At 50.0% G+C, this 20,445-nt stretch overlaps 1 protein-coding gene across 1 annotated transcript in view; it reads left to right on the top strand.

Annotated features, from left to right (window-relative positions):
• Positions 1–20,445, top strand: part of NCOR2 (nuclear receptor corepressor 2) — a 179,768-nt gene that overhangs the window by 12,819 nt on the left and 146,504 nt on the right. Inside the window, exons 2-3 of the mRNA XM_010582247.1 lie at positions 1,917–2,044; positions 11,715–11,895. Of these exons, the coding sequence (XP_010580549.1) occupies positions 1,917–2,044; positions 11,715–11,895 (309 nt within the window). The remainder of the gene's footprint in view (positions 1–1,916; positions 2,045–11,714; positions 11,896–20,445) is intronic.

The raw sequence follows: 20,445 nt of genomic DNA, 5'->3' as shown, positions 1-20,445 counted from the left end.
CAATTCTGCTTTGGCTGGGGCTGTAAAAGCTAATGAGCTCCTTCACTCCAAATGTCTGAGTTTGTCCTATCTGTGGTTGGACCGATGGCATATTCTATTCTGCAGCCCCCTGTGGTGTCCTGAACGGATGGACTCCAGAGCTGGAGGAAGAGCAGTGTCATGGCGTAGCATCCTCCCTTAACGCCTGGATTTATAGCAGAAAATGGAACATGGCCATGAGGATGAGTAGACGCTGTACCAGTAATGCCCTCCTTATGTCACAAGAACCTGTCTGAAGACACCCCTTGCCCCAGAGGCTGAGGTCTGAAATGGCCTGGAAATGGAGGTGGAAACCAGGAGTTTGGGGCTTGGCGGAGGGCCCTGGTTCCTGGTGCGTCCCAAGATTGGTCAGAACAGAAAAGGAGCAGCACCACACTATTGCCTGATGCTGGGGAGAAGTGAACCTGATTCCAAAAACTGATGCGCCTTTCTAGGCATAAGGAGAAGTGGTGGCCATCAGACACCACCATTCCCCTTCCTCTGTTTGATATTTGGCCTTTCCAGCTTTTGTGCGAGAGCACCTGAACGTGGGGTAGGAGATCTGCTTTTCTTGGCTCCCCCGGACCAAGTGCTTACAATTTCTGTTTTTCTTCCTGGCTTTCCAGAAAGCTACTGTGCAAACATCTTGTTTTACCCTCTGGTGGCCAAAGATGTTGGGCTTTGATATTCCCTTCTACTCTGTAGCTGGCTGGAGGAGAGCATGGCATCTGGTGCTGGGCTGCTCTGTTCACTTACAGCTTGGGAGAGGGAGTTCTCTGGGTGCAGGTTGTTGCTGTTTAAGCTCCCAAATCCTTTCTTTGCCTGCCATGCACCTTGCTGGGGCACTTCTCCAGCTTTCCTTGTGCTGGAGCGTGTCAATCTTCACTACATCTGATCAAATAATTTGTTGCAGCTGTTAGGGCTGAGAGTCCCCTGCCCACACCCCCAACTGCATGCATGTGGTATTTTATCTGTTGAGGTTTTTGGGGGGTTTTTTTGACTCTGAAATGTCTTTTTTCTTTTTTGAGGGAGTTGGAGCTTTTTTGTTCCAGTTGAGAACTGTTCAAAATAGACTCCCAGGTGGAATTGGTTCTAATGTAAATGTGTGTCAGTGTTACCAGGGATATTCTGTGACAGGGCTTTCTATGCCATTTGCTGAAGGTCTTAGTTAATTAGATGATTAGTCTTCTGGTCAAGTATCTATCTGCAAATAAAAAATAGCAGTTGAATGTAGCTGCTAAAATACTGTTGCTGGAATCAGTCTGTGGCACAGAACAGGAGGGCTTCTTATTTAATTAAAATCAGGAACATACTGTACTGTACTCTCCAAGGGTCAAGGAACAAAAGGGACGTACACATAATAAGTAGCAAACTGTCCTTTCAAACCCCTTGAGCTCAGCTCAGGGGAGCTGTGTTTAAAGGGACACTCTCAAGATAACATTTGTGATTTCTTTTCTTTTTTTTTTTCTTTCTCCATACTGCTGTGTGGATTATTGAAGCTGAAAGTATCCTGTGACTTTTAATTTTCTTCTTACCTACTCTTCCTCTTGGATTTGAAGTTGTCATCAGGACCGCCTGGATGCCGAAAATCCCTGTGTGCGTGCTGGCTGGCTGGGTTGAGCTTGCTGGGGTCCCATTGCAGGAGCTAACCTGTGAGCAGCCCCAGTAAAAGGCCAGAGGCAGGCTGGACTGGGGGCTGAGCTACCATCCCAATGTGGTGTGGGACTGGGAGTTACTGGGAACCCTTTTGAGGGGGGGAAAAGCACTGAGCTTTGTGGTCCAGCACCCAGCGCTTCAAAGGGCAAGTATCTGTATGGTTTCTTCTGAGTTGTCAGGGTTCAATGCTTGCTTGAAAATTGCCACCAGCCTAACAAGCTCTTCTGTGTTTGTTTCTGCAGGACGTCGCGCTGTTGGAGTACCAGCATCATTCCAGGGATTTTGCTTCTCACCTCCCGCCGGGGTCTATCATGCAACCGCAGCGGCGGAGGCCATCCCTGCTCTCCGAGTTCCAGCCAGGCAATGAAAGGTACTGGCTCTCCGCCTTCCCCCCGGCCCATGGGCATCCCGACTGCATTAAGCGAGTATTTTGCACAGCGTTGTGGTGTGGAGGAGGGCTGTGTGAGACCTGGGCAATGTTCTGTTGTATCTTGGTACTGACTGCTCAGTCACTGTGCTGGTTTAGCTTCGTTATGCTAATGTAAGTGGCACCTTTGCCTTCTGGTTTCTTCCCTTGGACTGTCCTGCATTTTAAAGACATCTTAAAAACACTAAACAACAAAAACCCCCACCTCCCTCACTTCTGTGAAGCTACATGTCGCTGTAACTGGTTACATCGGCTTTCTTCAGTGTAGAAAATAAAGCTGTGTGGTTGGGTTTGGTCTGTGGCTCCCGAGGCTGAAGGGAGGAGTGAGAAGAGCTCATTTCCACTGTGCATCTCCGCTTCCTCTTCTGCTGCTCTTCCTCGCCACTTTCATTGTTTTTGTTTCTCTTTCTGCATTCCCCTCGCAACTCTCTGAGCTGCTTTTTTCCTGTCTGCTCCCCTCATGGCTCTCCCGATGTCCCTGTTTTCTTTCGTAGCCTTCCGTGGGAGCCTGGCAGTGTTTTTGGGTGCTACTCAGGCAAGCGCTGTGTGGCTGGAAATGCTGTAGATGCTTTAACCACAGGAGCTGATCTGTTCTGAAGGCCATCACTCTCACTTTCTGTTTCATCTCAGAACGCTCCTCTCTCACGGTTTCTCTTCTGCATTTAATGCTTAGTGGTTTTGGAAGAAACTGGCCTGGAAGTGAAATAAGAGCCTTGCTACAGTAGATTTATGCAAAGCATTTTATTTTTATGCTTATGCCTTAGTCAGGCTAAGAATAAAACCAGTGCAGAGTCACAGAGGCGAATCTGTTTCTCTAAAATCATAATTGTTAGGGGAGAGGAGAAAGACCTCGGTGTGCTGGATGCATGAGGGCATAGATGCAGACGGGACCCTCTTCTCCTAGCGGGATGGGTTTGGCTTGGTGCTCAGCAGAAACAAACCCATGAGAATTCGGAGGCAAAAAGCAGCCTCCGAAGTTAGTTTTGCATCAGTCCTCCTGGGTGTGCTCTTCTGGATTGTGCCTGTGGCACCTGCATGTACAGAGGGTAATGTCACTTCTGATGACTAGTGAATTATTGCAGCATGTTACATTGCCTTGGCTTGCTTTGATTTCTCAGCGCTTTGATTTCTTAGCGCAGAGTAACACGGTTAGGTTGGAAGTGGGTCAGATTCAGCTAAATTTGGGGGTGATGGGTAAGGAGGACCCAGCAACATGCTCCTGCCTGTTACCTTGGTTCTTCCATATAACTGAAAAAACCCCCAGCTGCAAGTGTTGGTGTCTGCTGTACCACATGCCTAATCTGGTGTGGTCATCCAAGCATCTTGCTTTGGCTTACAAATGTTTCAGACTCTCCAAACTTATTTTTCTGTTGACCATCACATGAATATGGGTAAATGTTAATCGAGGTTGTCAGGTCTAGATACACATCCAAATGTTTATCGTGGTTACTTCACTTTCAACGTGAATGGTGGAAGTTTTGGCATGCTATAAAAAGAAACTTTCTTTTGTAACAGACCCAACTTATATTTCATCCTTTTTCCCTGTAACATCTGAAAAATGGAACTTTTGCAAAAATTATACTGGGTAATAAAGCTAAAAATACCACTTAAGTTCAGCTCAGTTGGCATCTTGTGCCAGAATGCTGGGATATAGACTCATTAAAAAAATTTGGGGGGGCACCTGGGGATGCAGGATGGGGGATCTGCAGAAGTTTTCAATCCAGTATAGTTAAATATTGCAGTTATTCAAACTGGGTGGTGTTGGGGTTGGGGAGGTGTTAGTCCGTTTTGCAAAGCCAGCTACTGTTTCTCTGCATCTTTAAGCACTACACTTAAAAGTCTGTCCTATGGGGGCAGGTGTGTGGTGTGAGGATCTGCTCTAAAATATTGCCTGATGTGTTGTAAATGGAGCCCTTTGGATGTTTGGTTGCTCACCTTGAGGGTTCCTCGGGTGCTCAAGGACCAAGACCCTGGAGTTTCTGGAGCAGGTTGGGCTGGTCATTGATGCCCGCCCCAAAAAATAGCTCTGGCTCTGCCTGGTGCAGAGCAAAGCCTGGACAAGGGAGGGTGGCAACAGCAGCCATCACTGCAGCTGAGTCCCCTTGGCAGGTTCACGCCGGGCACATCTGTAAGCACTTTGGCTTTGTTCCTGCGCTGGGATTGATGGTTTTGAGCAGAGGCAGCTGGCTCTCAGCGTGAGGGGCTGGGGAGGAGGGAGCGACCAAAGGCAAACAAGTCATGTCCGCAGCGCAGGCACAGGGGGTGAATAGGGGGAAGCACAGGAGTGTGCTGTGTCTGAAAGGAAGACAGTCACCTTGGTTCCCTGCCTGATGCCCCTCCTGGCATGCAGCAGTGGTGTGAGGGAGACAATCTTCCCCTTGAAGCAGGTGTTGGTGGAAGGGAATCCTTCCAGTCCACCATTGCTTTGGGTATTCAGAGGAAGCAGCCTGTCTGCTGTTGGTCGTGGTGGCTGACGCTCTTCCAGGATCGCTCCCCTCCCTAAAGAAATCAATTTGTGAGTCTGGTGAAAGTGGAATGTGGCAGATTGACAGGGCTGGAGATCCAAGCGGTGCCTGCAGCCGGAGAGTGTGATTCAGCCCTCGGGCTGCTCAGGGCTGGTTCCTCTGAGCCCACCTGTCCAGTGGGCAGCTGCTGTTTGCCCTCCTCTCCTGGAATCCACAGGGATTCACTTTCTGCTGGTTTTGGGGGATTGTCCCCCAGTTTGGCTTTGCCTTCAACTTGGGCAGATCTCTAAAGCCTCTGCAGGCTGTCTTTGCACATGGTATTTGAGGCTTCACTCCGTAGATGCTTTAAATTCTGCAGAAATGATTTGAGCTTGCTTAGATGGTCTTCCTACAGCTTTGCAGGTCTTCTGTCTCTCCTGGCTGCGGTTTTGCTGTAGCTACCAGGGTGGTGGTTAGTTGCAGTCCGGTGAAAAGGGAACAAGTGGTGAAGCATTTCACCATGGGCACAGTGTTTTAAGTATGAATCAGGTGTTGGTGGCAAAAAGCTGTTGAGTGGTAACTTGCTGGAAGGAATGGGGTGCTGAGATGGTCCCACATTTTGGGGCTCCCTGAGCAAGAAGCTCATTGAATGTCAGGTTCAGGGAGCTGGATGTCCCCACAGCCGAGCCTGGTGCGTCAGGCAGGTTGGGGAGAACCAGTTCCTGAAGTGTCACACCATTGTGGGCTCTCCTCCCTCGGGGGTGATGTGCCTTCTGCTTCTCCTGCGTCCCACCCTGGGCAGCCCAGTTCTGCAGGAGATGCTGGGGAGTTGCAGACTGCCATTCTCCAAGTACATCAGCCTTGAGAGTCATCATCACCCCTTGGTGGATGGGTAGAGACTTGAACTCCCTGTGCGGCAATTCTGGCTTGGAAGAAGGAAGAAAAACTTGAACCACTCTGAATCTGTTGCTATAGGGAAAGTTGGCTCTGCCTGTCTTTGCAGGGATGTGCTGCTTTCCTTGATGGTTTTTTTGGTAGCAGGCTTTTTCTTGGAAGGATCCACAGACTTCCCCTTAGCTTGTTCGGTTGGCTGTGCCAACTGGACTGCAGGAGCGAAGAGAGGTATTTCAGGATCTGCTGTTGGTACAAGTCGTACCATGAATACTTGCAGAGGAATGTCCTGGCAAGGTGACAAGGACTAGGGTTTTTTTTTTCCTCTCCTATATATATATTTTGGTCCACAAAAGAGGTGAGAAAAACTGGGTTGAGTGTTAAATGGCAGGTGCCAGCAGGGTGAGGGGTCTGAAAAATCAAGGAACTGGGTTTTTTCTGACTTTTCACATGCGTTAGGATTTTAGAGCAAGGTTCCGTATTAATGCAGGAATGCTGGGGTGGATAATGGCTTCTCTGGCAGAAAACGTGGCTGTAAATACTGCGTTAACATGCATACTGCTTATATTCTGCCTTTATCCAGAATAAGATGAGTCACTATTTTCATAGGAGATTATTTTCCCAGTTCAGGAGACCTTTTTTGGAGCCCTTCTGCTTAGCAGTCCTGAGGAGTTTGAAGACGTTTGCCTGGTGCTGATCTGAAGTAAGACATTTAGGGTACGTTAAGCAGCTGCTGTGTTTCTGCAGCCATCCGAGATAGCCATGTGCAATATAGCATGAGAGCAGGCCTAATTACTGTGCTTATTGAATGTGATTAATCCTGCTGGCTGAGGAGCCCAGGGAGCGGTGGGAAGCCGGGGCGGTGTGCGTGGCCGCTGGAAATCACGTGCAGTTCTCGGTCTTCATCTGTGCTGGGCCAAATGGCACCAACTGCTCCCGAGTTAACAGCGCGACCGATCTGATTTTATTTATGGTCTTTAATTAAGTTTCCATTTTTAAAGGTGACCCTTTTCTCAGGCGTGAGCGGCGGTGCGGCTGAAATCCCTGCAACCATACATCTTTGTGTCTTTTCACACTTGAAACGATGTTCTGGGAGCTGTGTTTTTTCCCTCCCCATAAATGAACGTGGGAAAATAATGTCTGGAAAGGGCAGATGCTGGTGTGTAGACACTTGGTGACGAGCCTTGTCTTGCAAGTACCCTCTGCTCCGGTGTGGGCTGTGGGCATGTCCACGGGTGGGCATGGAGGGTGACTGAGGCTGCCCAGAGATGTAGGGACACTAGGCTTTGTGGAATGGGCCAGTGTGCCCTGCCAGGGAGGTGTGAGGGGAAGCCTGGGCTTTGCCTTGGCTGGGATGAAGGGGTAAGAGTTCATGATGCACCTTCTCCATGCATAACCTCGAATCAGATTTATTTTGGGGGAGGAAAGGTGATCTTGCAATGTATGCAGCAGGCCTGGTGAAACATGGGATGTCCCTGAAGCCGTTAGTTCATGGAGTGCTCCAGTCACCCAGGACTGCCAAGAGGGCTTTCCTGTGAGGCTCCAGGTTTTGGATGCCTGAAGAAAGCATGTGGAGGAGCTTGTGGAGAGACACAAATACTCCTCCTCTTGAGTGAGGCAATGCCATTGTGTGGCACAGTGTTAAAGCTTCTGCTGGTCCTGTCCATGAATAATTCAGGCTCTGTGTATGGGGATCTTCAATATGCAAGTTTTAAATAAAGCATCTGCTCTCATCTAAATTACAGTTGGCTTGGAAGAAGTTGGCTAAGAGGGTTGCGTGGGGTGGCTGAGGCACAGCTACCTGCTCTTGCGTGGGAATGCACAGCCAGAGCATCAAGAGGATGCACGTGGGGCCGTCTGGTCACAGGTGCTCAGTCAGACCTCATGAGGACCTGGGAGTCCTTGAGCTGGGCCACACGGTGAGCTAAGCATCCTGCTTGGGGCTGTCCCACATGTTTGGCTTGTGAAGACTCAGTCCTGCTGCTGGCAGACATTGCTGAGGGTGTGGGAGCTCCACCTTCCCCACCCAGACAGGCTGCTCTTCCCATGGCCTCTGTTGTTAAGTCATGATGGTTTTTTCTTCCTCTCCGCCTATATGACAGAGGGAATATATCAGCTGGCCCTGTACATGTTTTTCCAGCTGCCTGGTGGCAGCTTTGCCACCTACAAATCCTCCCGTTTCTCTCTTTAACAGGTCTCAATTTGCCCAGTCTCCCACTCTGGCTATGGTTAGCTGTAAAGGGGTTGCTGAAACCTCTGACAAGTCTTAGCATTGGCTATAAATAATTCACTTCAACAGTAGTGGTTTTCTGTGTTACTCGCTCTCAAAAGCATTTTATTGTCTGTCTGTACCTGTGGCGGCTGGACACTTTTTTTTAAAAAAAACTTATTTTTGGAGACAATTTCCCACCAAACCATCTCAGCCGTCGGAAATAAACAGCTGCAGCAAGGCAATCATTTGTCTTGGTTCTGATTCCAAGAGACAGCGAGAGCCAGTTTTCCAGCCTGGTTATGTTGTTTGGCCCCATGATGTAGGGAACGATATTTGCAGATGAGAGCAAAACTTAAAATGTGCCCTTGCTGGGAAGTTGGTGGGAGCCGGCTCAGAGTCACTACTGGTGTTTTGAGCCCTTAGTGCAGGCGGCACATCTCCGTGAAGTTAAGCTGGGTTTGCTGGATGTTGCAGAATAGCAGTCGTTCCTCCTGCTGCCACCTTCTGCTGCTCAGCTGATGGAGACATGGGAAGGTTTGAAGAGCAGGGGAGGGTTGTGCTGCTCTGAAGAGCCAGGCAGTGTGCTTCTGAGGTGGGTTAGTGGGGTGGGAGAGTCCTCTGACCTCTTAAAGTTTGTACTTGCCCATTTCCCTGGGATTTGGCTTCAGCAAAGTAAAGAAGATAAAGGCAAGATCCATTTAGATCTCATCAGGGCTGCTCTTACAAGCCCCAAAGGCAGCTCAGGATGTCTTGTTTGATCCTCTCTCCCAGGAGAGAGAGACTCTCAGCTTCCTCTGCGCCCAGCTAGCCGTCAACTCCTTTTTTCAGTCCATCTCGTGCTCAGCTGGTTCTGGTATAGGTTTAGTGTAGCAGAAGATGTTTCCGTAGGTCCCAGGGACCTGCATGCATTGGAGCGAGCTGCAGGTGCCCCACGCTTGCTGTAGGTTTTTATCTGCTCATACCTTCCTAATGCCCCATGTGAATCTGCTGAGGAAACATCCCTGGTGAATGAGTAATGTGACTCTGCAGCTGGTAGGGTGTGATTAGTTTGTCAGATTAGTAATAAACCAAAGGTCTAATCTTGGGTTATCTTGGTCTTCTGGACTCAGACCTGCCCAAAGCAGAGCTGTGTGTGGATGGCTGGAGGTCAGGGCAAACCCTGGGCACCCAGTCTCGGTGCGTCAGCAGATCTCACGCTGCTCCACTTCTTTTAAGTAGTTTAGTGTTTGTGGTGAAGGACTCCAGGTGAAGACTAACCAGCCCCACTTCATAATTAACGCTGGCATTTGGTTTATTTCATATAGTCATGCATAACTCACATGCAATTAAAAACACTCTTTCCTTTCAGCAAAGCAGGAATCTCTGGAATAAACCAGCCAGGTGGGAACTATTTAGAAAATGCAGCAAAACCCCAAACTCAGTGTAACGGGAGGGTTTTTCAGGCAGGGCTATTTTTACACTGACAGCAATGTCATGACTGTATAAAAGTCTGTTGTAAAGAGCTCGCTGCAGGTGTGGATGTAAAGAGTGAAAGGTGTGAAGGCTTCAAGCAGGAGCATTTGTATTTGCAGCCAGGACAGGCTGAGCGGGTTGTGTCGGGCAAAGTGATCTCGGGAGCGGCTGGAAATTCCAGTGGATAAAGTTAATAGCAGTTCCAATGGATGTGGAAATGGAAATAAAATAGCACCCTATAACACTGCAGCTGCTTTCCCTGGCATGGCCCCTGCCTCGCTGTAAGTAACTGCCTTTGTAAAGCTGAGTGTTGCTCTTATCTTAAAAATACATGTTTTTTTCTGAGCGTAGCAGTTGTGTCAGATTGTTGGGTTCCTGACAACTGCAGAGGTCTCAGAGCCGTCCTGTGTCAATTAGCAGCTTCTTGGTAATATGGCATTAAAAAAAAAAAAGTAAAAAAAAATACATCTGATTTTTAATTGCCTCGGTACAGCAGAGCCTTGGGTGTTGGAATATTTTAGCACCTGCCCAGCTCAACAGTTGCTTATTGTTCCTGGGTTTTACAGCAGAGCCCAAAATGTCGGCATGCAGCTGTGGGCAGGCAGGGTTTGCACAAGGGATTGGGACAAGCCAGCAGGAAACTTGAGAGGTGCCAGGAGATATTTCTGGGCTTGCTGAGAAAAGTTGAGGATCATTCAGTGTGAAAGTGTTTGCAGGTGAAGCGAGCTGTGTGCTTCAATGCCAAATTTAAGAGCTGTTCTGCTCTGAAAAGTTTGCTGCGCGAGCTGTGCGTTTGCTCTTACGTAGGTTGGAGATTGGAGTGGCAAAGGCAGTGCCAGAGCCTCCCCGCTCTCCCATCCCCTTTTTGCTGGGGAGGAGGAAGAGGACGAGCCAGATTCTGTTTCTGTGTGTCAGCAGCAAAGCTGCTGCCCGAATCCCAGCACCAGCCACCTGTGCCAAACCCACAGCGGCAGAGTTTGGCGTGCACATGTTTTGTGCCTGCTGTTGATGTTTAAATTAAAAAAAAAAAACACCAAGAAACCAACAAAAAAAATCTTTGTCTTGCTTCCTTGAAGCAGGGTTGAGTTTGCCACGCTGCTGCAGGGGAGGGCAGAGGGCTTTGCCTGAGGTGGTGCCCCCTGAGAAGGTGGCTTTCACTGGGGTTCCTCCTCTCTCTGGATGCGGTCCAGAGCCGTTACAGCTGCTGGAAGACTCCTGCTGGCTTCAGAGCGCTCTGGGTCCTTCCCTTTTTGTCATCCTTTCTGAGATATTTAATTAGCTAGGTAAAAAGTAATGTCAGCAGTTGCAGTTTGTGGGTGGGGGCCAAATGATGCACAAGACCCCCTGTCTTTTATGCTTGCTCTTGGCAAAATGCATCCCCTCCCTTCCTCCCTTTTGAGTAGCTTCAAAGGCTGTTTAGTTTGTCAGTGTTTGGTAACTGGGGAGGATGCTTTACCGCGCAACTCGGGAGAACTTGAACAGTCTTGTTTAAGGGGAAAAGAAAAAATGTCATGTTTTTTTCCAAGCCGTGAATCTCCTGTGCTTCATTTTATTTTTATTTTTTTAAGAGACTTCTGCCTGAAGTGTTAAAAACACACCCTTGGAGCTGCTGCAGCAAAGCTGATCCTTGGGCACAGTAAAAAGTTTAATGTATTTTTGTAGGATCCCTTTACAATTCTCACAAGGGAATCCTGCTAGGAAAAATAAAGCTACAGAAAAAGTTTTACATTTGTTTAAAAAAGCAAAACCAAACCCAATTTCCAGGTATTACCAACTGCATCATGTTTAACAGGTGAAAGATATTTGAGCCTGATGTGACTCATTGGTGCAGTTGCTATCACTGGATAATGCGCCTTTACAGCTTGCCAGGTCTGTGTCAGAGACGTGCAACTACATGTGGCTGGTTTCTTTCTTCCCTCATCCTGGAAAAATAAATCCCTACTGTCTAGCCATGGAGGAGTATGCTTTTTTTCCCCAGCATATGATCTTTGGTATTCCTATAGAAGATGCTAAATATAAACAGTGGTGCAGGTACCATTGACTAAAGAAGCCAAACGCGGCAGAAGGGAGCTCCGCCTGCTCTGAGGGGCCACGGGGGGATTTATGGGCCAGTTCTGAGGATTTTTCCGAGCTTTGGCTTTTTCTGGCCAGCCCGACCCACGTGGCATGACAGGGAAGGCTCAAACCTACAGCCTTGTTCACTTTGCCCTGGTGTAGGAACAGCCACCCACCTTGTGTGGTGGGACAGGAGATGACAGCGGGCCCTCCAGGTGACGCGGCAGTGAGGAGAGGGGTGGCAGGGTGGCCTGTTGGCCTTGGAGGGTAGCAGCGATGGTGTGCCCCATGTCCCGCTCCCCCAGGTGATGCCTGGTTCTGCCTGCGTGCAGCGAGCGCTCCAGGAGATGCACCGTGCCCAGCGACTGAGCTATGGAGCATCGTGGGTCTGCAAAGACCTGAGGTGTTGGAGTCCAGGGCTGCCTGGCCTCCCTTCATGCATCTTCTGGGAAATGGGCAGAAGTTGAGCCCTCTGTCCTCCTCAAGTGGCTTGCAGTTGTAGAGCAGGGGAAAGCACAGGTGGCTTGCTTTCTAAAGGCTCCTTTCTCTTTGTCCCCAGATCTCAGGAGTTGCACCTGAGAACCGAGGCGCATTCCTATCTCTCTGACCTGACCAAGCCGTCGGACTTGGAGTTCATTGAAACCAAGAGGCCGCGCCTGGATCTGCTGCAGGACCCCCTGATGCGGCACTCGCCTCTCCTGAACCAGAGCCAGCAGGGAGGGACAGAGGACCTCTCAAAGGTAAGGGGGCAATGGGCTGGGATGCTAGCTGGGTGTGGGGTCTGTGTGATGGGATCCCCTTGGCTTGTGTAGAGCTACCTTTGAGGGTCTGAGCCGCTACTGAAATCAGTGTAGGTGGTGGCTCCTGATGCATCAAGCAGTGCTTGATGGTGTTGGATGATATTCACTGAGATGGGGTGACCTCTTTGGGGAGACAGAAGCATACTGGCTTTCCCCATGACTGTTGTAGTCATGGGCTTGCATTTACTGGGCTATTAGATGCACCAGAACAATTTGGAAGCCCCTGTAGGCTTAATTAGGTATGGTCATGTCTGTTTTTTCTGGATACTGTGCCCTGATTTGATTTTTGCTTGACCTTTCTCCCTTATCACATCTCTTTATTTAATATTGGTGTTTGAAGGGTTTGAATCGGTTGCTGGTGGTTCTTTAATATAATCTTCCCCAGGAAAGCCTCCCTTGTCTTAGTCTCATTTAACAAAGCAAATTGTTTACTTGCGATTGTCCCCTCTGCGCATGTGATAAAGGTTGCAAAGAGAAATCCCTTGCTTGTGTGCCTATTTGGATTTACTTTTCGTGCTCTGTTGGGGTAAATTGTATTTGATTTTTACCTCAAGCTTGGACATGTTCCTGGTTGGCAGGAAAGTCTTGCTGGGTCAGCATGCTGGGGGCAGCTGACTTGCGCTGCTAATGCGAGCTCCACTGCTGCGAGCGCCGAGGGTTAATGCAGCTGCAGGCTGGGCTTCAGAGATGTCTCAGCTCTCAGTGAAATGAGAAGTCATGTCCTTACCCAGGGTGATGGGGATGGTTTGCTCTATCGCTATAGGAGCTAACTGAAATAATATGCAGGTGAGAAAGCTCTTGCTTGGGAGTGCTGGGATATTCATACATCTCCTATCCATACAGTACTGGTGGGCCTTACGTGAGATCCCTCTGGCCTGTCTCAAGTGAGAAGGACATTTAACTTTGGGGTAGTTCAGATGCCAAGGGAGGCCTGGCTGGATCTCCTGGAGGAGGGGGCTGCAGTGACTGCTGATTAGGAATGGTGAGCTGATGCTGGAAGGGATGGAGCAGCTCTTTTTTAAGAGCCACACTTGAAGTCTGAGACTATGAGAAAGGCACCAGCCACATCAGCTTGCTGTCCTTTAGCTCTTGATAGTGTGTTGCCTTGGAAAAGATGCTTCCGAGGTGCTGTGGCCCTTCTATGTCCTGTCTTTGCTGCTCCCTTGAGATGTGTCTTAACAAGGTTATGCTGTGACCAGCCAGGATTCTGCTCTCCATGCCACCGACACGTGGTGGCTCTGAACCGTAGAGTATATTTGGGGGATGCTGGGTTGGGTGGCTGATGGGGAAAATAAACTGTTGGCCATGAAACAAAAAACATCCCTCTCCAAAGATGTGAGGAAACGAGGATGGCTTTTCTGTCTGCACGTTATTTCCATCAGCAGTTCTGTTCTGCCTCTCACCAGAAAACCACGTATTGTCTCAGCTATTTGTTTCTAATAGGCAAAGCTGCTCTTGAGGCATTAGTTGGTGAGTTCAGGGGCTGCATTTGCTTCTTGATCTGTGACACATTTCCAAGAATTACATGCATTTTATGGGGCTTAAAACATTTGTTAATGAAAGGGAGAGAGAGAGAGAGAAAGCTGTGAGATACAATTCAGCAAGACAAGATTATGCTTTTAGTGGAGCCATTTGTAATTTCAGAGTCTGGAAGGAAGAAAAAAATGTGGTGTCCCTGACTGGTGAGAGCCTAGGTGGAGCTGGGATTAGTTGCTCAAAACTAGCAGGGGCTGTTACCAGAATGGGTTTGATGGAGCTTACTGCAAGGCTGGGATGATCTCAGCGCAGTTCAAGCGGTTGGGAGCAGAAGGCAAGTCTGGGGTGTACGATCACCATTCTGAAGGTATATCTGCCTTTTGCAGCTTGGGAAATTGGATTAATAGCAGTCTTTTGGCTTTATTCTTGAGCAGTCAGCCTCAGACTAGTCTATAAACTGCTTGTGGATATTAAAGTCATGGTAAAGCTCCCGCAGCTGATCTGTGCATCGCCCTGAGCCTCAGTGTGTTCTGCGTGTGCTGGTCCAGAGGGAGTGCAAAGAGCTGAGACTGGTCTTTGGCCACAAGCTCTAGACACTTACACATCTGGGCTATTTACACATGTAAAACTGCTTCTTGCATCCATGCTAAGCCAGTTGAATTCGGCACTGGGCTCCGATGGTGTAAATCACCATCTAGAACAGCTGATAAAGACCTTCCTGAGAGGCTCTGTGATGAGCTCCATGACTGCCATCAGCTCCTCTGCCTGGCTGATGTGACCTCCTAAACCAACATGTCACGATGCAGCCCGTCCTGGTGGCTAATTCCCACTCTGCTCCATCCCTGTGGAGACTGGGCCATGCTTCACTTCTAGCAGCACCGTGTTTTTCTGGCTTGCTCAGCATGTCCTCTGTTCTCAGGGGTTATTCTGCAAGCTTTCCTCCCTTCCTGCAAGCACTCCGCAAGGTGGGTGCAGAGCCAGAGGTCTCCGCACATCTGCAAGCTGCGCGTGGACCGGAGCGGTGGCACGCGTGTGGTGGCAGGATGTGTGCCCCAGTGACCACAGCCAGAGAGAAATTTGCTGTTCCATCTGTGCTGCTGACTCAGTGCCTGACGAAGTCGTTCGATACTTTATCTAGGGCAGCTGTGCAGGCTGGGTGAGCTCTTCGGGTGAGATGCACCACGTGAGCCCGGTATTACTAAACACACTGGCAGTTGTTTAGACAGGGTATCCTAGGAGTTGTTCGCTTACCCCTTACCCCATTCCATGTTGTTGCAGTCACTGCGTGGCAAGGAGCTCAATTTACTCATCAGAGTAACAGCACTATAGGACTGCTTTTCATGGTGATTTTGCAGATTCAGCTAGTTTTTCACAGTAAAGAGCTCCACAATACCCTCGATAAAAAGAGTAGGAGTTTGGTTATACACTCTGGGTGCCAGCCTGACTGTCCGTCCCAAGGGTCATAATGAATGCAGCAGCAATGGATGTTGCTCTCAGGCAGTGGATACCTGTTGGTCTCTGTTGGTTTCAGAGCAGCGGTGGAGCTGAGACGCAGAATCAGGTCTGTGATGGGGTGTGAGTTTAGCACGTCCCTGATAACTACCGGTTACATAGGATTTGCCAACCTTCAGCCCAGGGGAGAGAAGTTAACACCATTCCTGCACATTTCCAAGGCCTTTGTTTTGGGCCATGATCTGTGCTCTGAACACAGATGAAGTAATTGGTGTGGCAAATGCTGGTTACAGGTTCCAGGGGTTTTTTTTCCTGAAGAGAAGTGGATCTCTTAGGTGTTTTATTCCTCTCCTACCTCTCCCAAATGTGGGGTGAGCTGGGCCCCTTTACCCCGTTCAGGATCACTGCAGCTTCACTCCAAGCGAGGCTTAGTTTGTAAGGAGAAGGTAATGTCTTCTATTAGATCAGCGTGTTATATCTGGTGAAAACAGACATGCTTTTGGGCAGCGTGCCTTTCCAAAGCAGCAGCTTTACAGCTAAATCTCAGTTGGTCTAGTAAAAGATATTACCTTTCCTTATGAACCTTGTATTGCTCATATCCTTGAACACTGGTGTTTCTTTTCAAGCCGGGGAGCAGAAGGTTGTTTTCATGCCTGCTTTCCCCCACTTCAGCATCTTTTTTCCCTGCAAGAGGGATTGCTGTCATGTTGCTGCAGTGCCGTAGTCCTGGGCTCCTGCCGCTGGACGTGGCCAGGAGGTGAGCTCAGTCTCCTGGGGGAGAAATGAAATCTCCCCGTGCCCTCTGTGCCAGCGTGGGCTGACGCTGCCTCCAAGAAGGTGCTCCCTTGAGCTGGCTGAGAATAACCAGGCAAAACTAAAGCAGGACTGTTTTTTCAATCACTGCAAGCCTAGATGTGAGATTCTCTGGAAGAGCTGCCGTGATGCAGATTTGCTGGGTGTGCTCTTGGCAGAGATGCAGGAGCTGGTTCCCAGGACCCTCGGTGGCTTCTGCTTTCTTTCCGATAGAGAAAGTCACGGACCTCCATCACGTAACAGCAGATAGGAGTAAAACAGACGGCTCCAGAGCAGGCCAGTAATGTATCTGCATGATCCCCTGTCTCTGCGCATACGTGCGCAGCTGGTGCTGCGTGCGATCCTGCCCCGTAGGGACGGCGAGCGTGGCGCGTCTGGTCCAGCAGCGCCTGCTCTCCCCTCTCCAGAGCTGGAGGTTAGTCCTGTCTCTCCCCTTCCATCTCTTATTCCCGTTGTGCTTCCACTTGTTCTTCTTCCCATTTCTGAGACTGCTTTTCCACCACGTATGTGGTTTGCTGCTCCTTCCTATAGGATGTGAGTCAGTCGTGCTCTGCATTTAGTCCCCTTGCAAGGGCTGTCTGGCTGCACTTACGCGTAGCCTATTGCTCCAGCAGGAATATGCTTACGGGGAGCCATGTAGTCCCACGGGTACGGGGCTGGGTGGAGGCTTAAGAAACCTGAACCTTGCTGCCATCTGCCCTGGCAGGCCGCTGGTCACCGGGTAAGTCTCTTCCCCTTTCTGTATCTCAGATTTCCCCATCTGTACAAGGGACAATGCCACTTCCCTCTTTTGTAAAATAATTAACAACTATTGATGGAAGAAGGCTATTAAGAAGCCATGTGTTGTTAGGACTTGGACTCCGCTTTACATTGTTGAAGGGTTTTAATTTCTTCCCTTTCTGCATGAGTGTTTTTGTTGTGCTCTGGACTAAAAAATGGGATAGAAAAGGGAAGGGGGGAATCTTAGAAAAGGCAGCACCAAGGCCGGGAAATATGTATGGCAAAGCAGAAATTAGGGCAAAGGGTATTTTGCTTTGATGCACGTTAATGTAGCTTTAAAAGCAATTAATTGAAAAAGAAGGAATTAACACGTTTAAAATGCCTTTTTAATGATGCATTGAAGCCAGCAGCGTACATGCCAAATTTTGTACTGGCTGCCCGTTCCAGAGCCCAATTTACAATAAACTCCTGGAAAACAGGCTGTGGGATGGAAAGGCTCTTGGCTAGCCTGCTAACCCCTGCCCTGGCCGCAGGCTGGCAGAGCACCGAGGACAACCGAAAGGCCTTTCGGGAGCTCTGCTTCCTCCTCGCCGCACGGGCCGGTGCCTTGGCAGCACTTTTCACTGGTACCTGCTCCATCCCTTGCCGAATGTGCCGGGGGAGGCTGGGGACTCCGGCAGCAGAGTTTGCCCCAGTATGGGGAGGGATGCTCGGAGGGGCAGCGCCACAGCTCCCAGTGCGGATAGCTGGGCTGGCCGGCTGGTACATCACCAGTTGTGTTTTTGCTCTGGGGCTTTGTTATGGGAACATTGATCTGTTGCTGGGATTAACCTCTCAGAGTTTCCAGTGGGTTGGTCTCACAGTTATTAATGAAACTGGCTGGAACTTGTGTTGACCTTGGCAGAAGCCCCAGTTGGCTTGGAGGTAACTGGCAAAAGCATAATCTCTAATTGAGTAATCCAGTGCTGGGGGAAGGGAGCAGAGGGGGTGGAAACGCAGCAGTGCTTTGAACTGGGAGAGCCACAGCGCTCCGACGGGATGCGTGGGAGCGGAGCACTCAAAGGCGCTGAGCACGGTGGCTGCCGAGGGAATTAGCAAGCGAAAGCGAGGCGGCATCTCGGTTCCTGCACCCCAGGCTTCCTCTTGTAGAAACCAGCCCTGAATTCCAGCGCCTCCCTGTGATTTATTGCCGTGGAACAATAGCGCAGAGGGGCTGGAGAACGAAATGAAGCTGTGAGCGTCGGCCGTCCCTGGGCGCGTGTCCTCCCGTAGCCTCGGAGTCTGCGGTTGTGGATCACGCTGGGCTCTCCTTTCCCTACCGGAGGTTGTTTTTCACTTGGGGAAAAAGAGCTCTGGGCTCGTTACTGGGGCTTTTGATGAACATCTGCAAGCAGGGACCCAGCGACAGCACAGGGCTGTCCTCCTTGGCCGTGCACCTCTGTTGCAGGAGAGTGAGCTGTTTCCTTGGCCAGCTGTGGCTATGCCCACATCTGCTGGGGAGGGGATGGCTGCCAGTGAGCCCCGCGGGATTGCCTGGGCAGAGGGATCCTGTGGAGCTGCGGTAGCGCTGATGGAGAGGAGACACGCTGATGCTGCCAGCACCCTGCCACTCACTCCAGGTTATCCAAAACCCAAGTGAGATGCAGAGTTCTGTGCCAGACCATGGCTTGATCAGCCCTGTGAAATGCCTCAAACGACTTGCCACGAGAAGAATAATAATTCTTACACTGTGGAAGGTGAAATGCCTCAAACATCTTGCCACAAGAAGAATAGTTCTCGCCCTAAGGACTGCAGGGTGCTTGATGCAAAGCCTGCGCATGCTGCATGGCTTCCCAACCGCTTCTTGGAGGAGCAGACTTCTATGGAAGTGGCTCTAACCTCAGGTCTGAGCAATGAAATAAAACAATTTTAGAGGGTACAAACATACCTATGTCTTCCCTGCTTTCATCCTCCTTCCCCTGCAGAGAACAGCATTTCTTATTAACTCTCCTTGCAGCCTTCTTGGCCGGGAGGCAAGCTGGGTTTTTCCCGTGGTCCTGAGGCTGGTGGTGCAGTTGGGCGCCCATCAGGAACGAGTGGTGTGGGGTTGTTGAGTTCAGCAGCTGTAGGAGGATCCTCCTGCAACGTGTTCGACATCCACCCATCTGCTGTGCAGTTGCTCACGCTGTCAACTTGTGCCTGATAAAAATCTGCCTGCAAAAATGATTTGGTGGGGTGGGGGAGGGAGGGGGGAGGGCGACTTTGCGTTAGGGCAGCAATGATTCAGGGCTATTTCTGGGAAGATGAGGGAGATGTTGGCATTCTCTGTCATTCCAAAGATATTTAAAAGCTGAAATATTTGCATTGTTCACATTGTCACAGTGCAAACACTTCTGGCTGGATTTCTCCCTTCCCCTGCTTTCCTCCCTGCTCTGTGAAGATCATTTCCAAATCACAGGAGGATGAGTGTGAGTGTGTTGACCCCTGCTCACCTGCACGTGAACATACACCTTTGGGAGCGCGTGGCTGCCTTGTGCAAGCGCCCTGGCTCTCGCGGCATGCGCAGGAATTCGTTGCATCGCCTGCTGCGCAGCGGCCATGCCAGGATGGCTGCGAGGGCTTGTCAGCAGCCTGTGCCGTGCACCAGCTTGGGACAGGGAGCCAAAGGAACAAACAGCTGGAGGAGTGTTGTATCTGGAATGGGATGCTCTGCCCCATGCATGGGCTCGTGCTGGTTTCATTTGAAAACCAGACGCTGTTAGGCGTTGTGAAATGTTCGGCTCCTCCAGCTGGCCCTGGGGTGGCGGGGTGAAGGGAAGGAGCACTGTGATTGACAAGACAACTGATTTTATTCCATTTTTCAGCTGAAGTTCCTATGGCCAAAGAACTGAACTATGGTCTGAGAGATCCGGGCACGGCAGGGAAAGCCCTCACGGGCTGCGGAAACGCTCTGGAGGCAGGATGTAAAAACTGAGCTTGACCTTCCCCGAGCCGCCTGCAGCCCAGCTCTCCCCTGCCCCAGCTGCTCCAAGTCCGCGGCGTTCCCCGAGCAGTGGAGAGCATGGCCGAGGCTCAGTATGGCTGGAAAACCAACGGGTGAACTGATGCTGCCTCAAGCGCAGGTTGTTGTTTCGCACTTCTTCGGCTCGTTTGTGGTGATCGACATCCAAAACAACCTTTTAAATTGCCTTTCAAGCCGTAGCAGTGGAGAAGGGCGGCATGATAAGGCTGGCTGCTTCTCGGGAGCCTGCTTCATCATTTACATAATTGGACTTTTCTGTTCCATTCAGTCAATATTACAAGGCTCGCGCAGTGCGACATCTCACCTGATCTGCTTGAGGGAAAGAAAGTCCCTTGACTTTGTGTGCCTCACCTCTGTAATTGGAAGAAATATTGCCATTTTTTTCTGCTTGCAACAAGGCGGCGTTGAGAGCTGGGTGTGCTGCGTGGGTTCATGGAGATTTTTCTTCTCCATCTTTGCAGTGTTTTTACATGTTATCTGTTTTTTCTTTAATAGCAACGATTCTTATGTGCCCTGTTATGTCCTGGAAATGCAGGAGAGCAAAGCTAGTTTGCTACTTAACTTTGTCAGTCCTCGGGTGGGCCTTGGGAAATGGGGTTCGTGTGGCAGGAACCGGCACCAGACTCCCATGTATTGCTTCAAAGCACAGGGATGGTGCAGGGTGAGGAGGGCTGTGCCAGTTACCCCTGCTGTCCATCTGCGGTCGATGCGGTTTTGCACATTTGTGGTAAAAAAGAAATGCCCACCTGGAATAAATTTCCAGGGAAGAATTCAGTCCTGGTACCAAGAGTCCTGGCTATATTCTTCTCTCCCTGCAGTTTCGACCTGATCTGGGTTTCTTCTCTTCCCCTCATCTTCTGGGAGGGGGTGTAGGTGCTGCCAGGCATGGAGCATTGCTCTGGCTTCTGCCGGATCCAGGCGTGCTCTGGGATGGGGTATGTGGTTCTTCTCGCTTCCACGTCATCTGGCTGGTCAGTGCAGGCTACAGAGCAGCAGGAGGTTGTTACCGATTCGCGAGCACGTATGTC

This window comes from Haliaeetus leucocephalus, unplaced genomic scaffold, assembly GCF_000737465.1.
Source record: "Haliaeetus leucocephalus isolate CR32 unplaced genomic scaffold, Haliaeetus_leucocephalus-4.0 Scaffold840, whole genome shotgun sequence".
In the NCBI taxonomy this organism is placed as follows: Eukaryota; Metazoa; Chordata; class Aves; order Accipitriformes; family Accipitridae; genus Haliaeetus; species Haliaeetus leucocephalus.
This window is presented reverse-complemented; position numbering and strand designations above follow the sequence as displayed.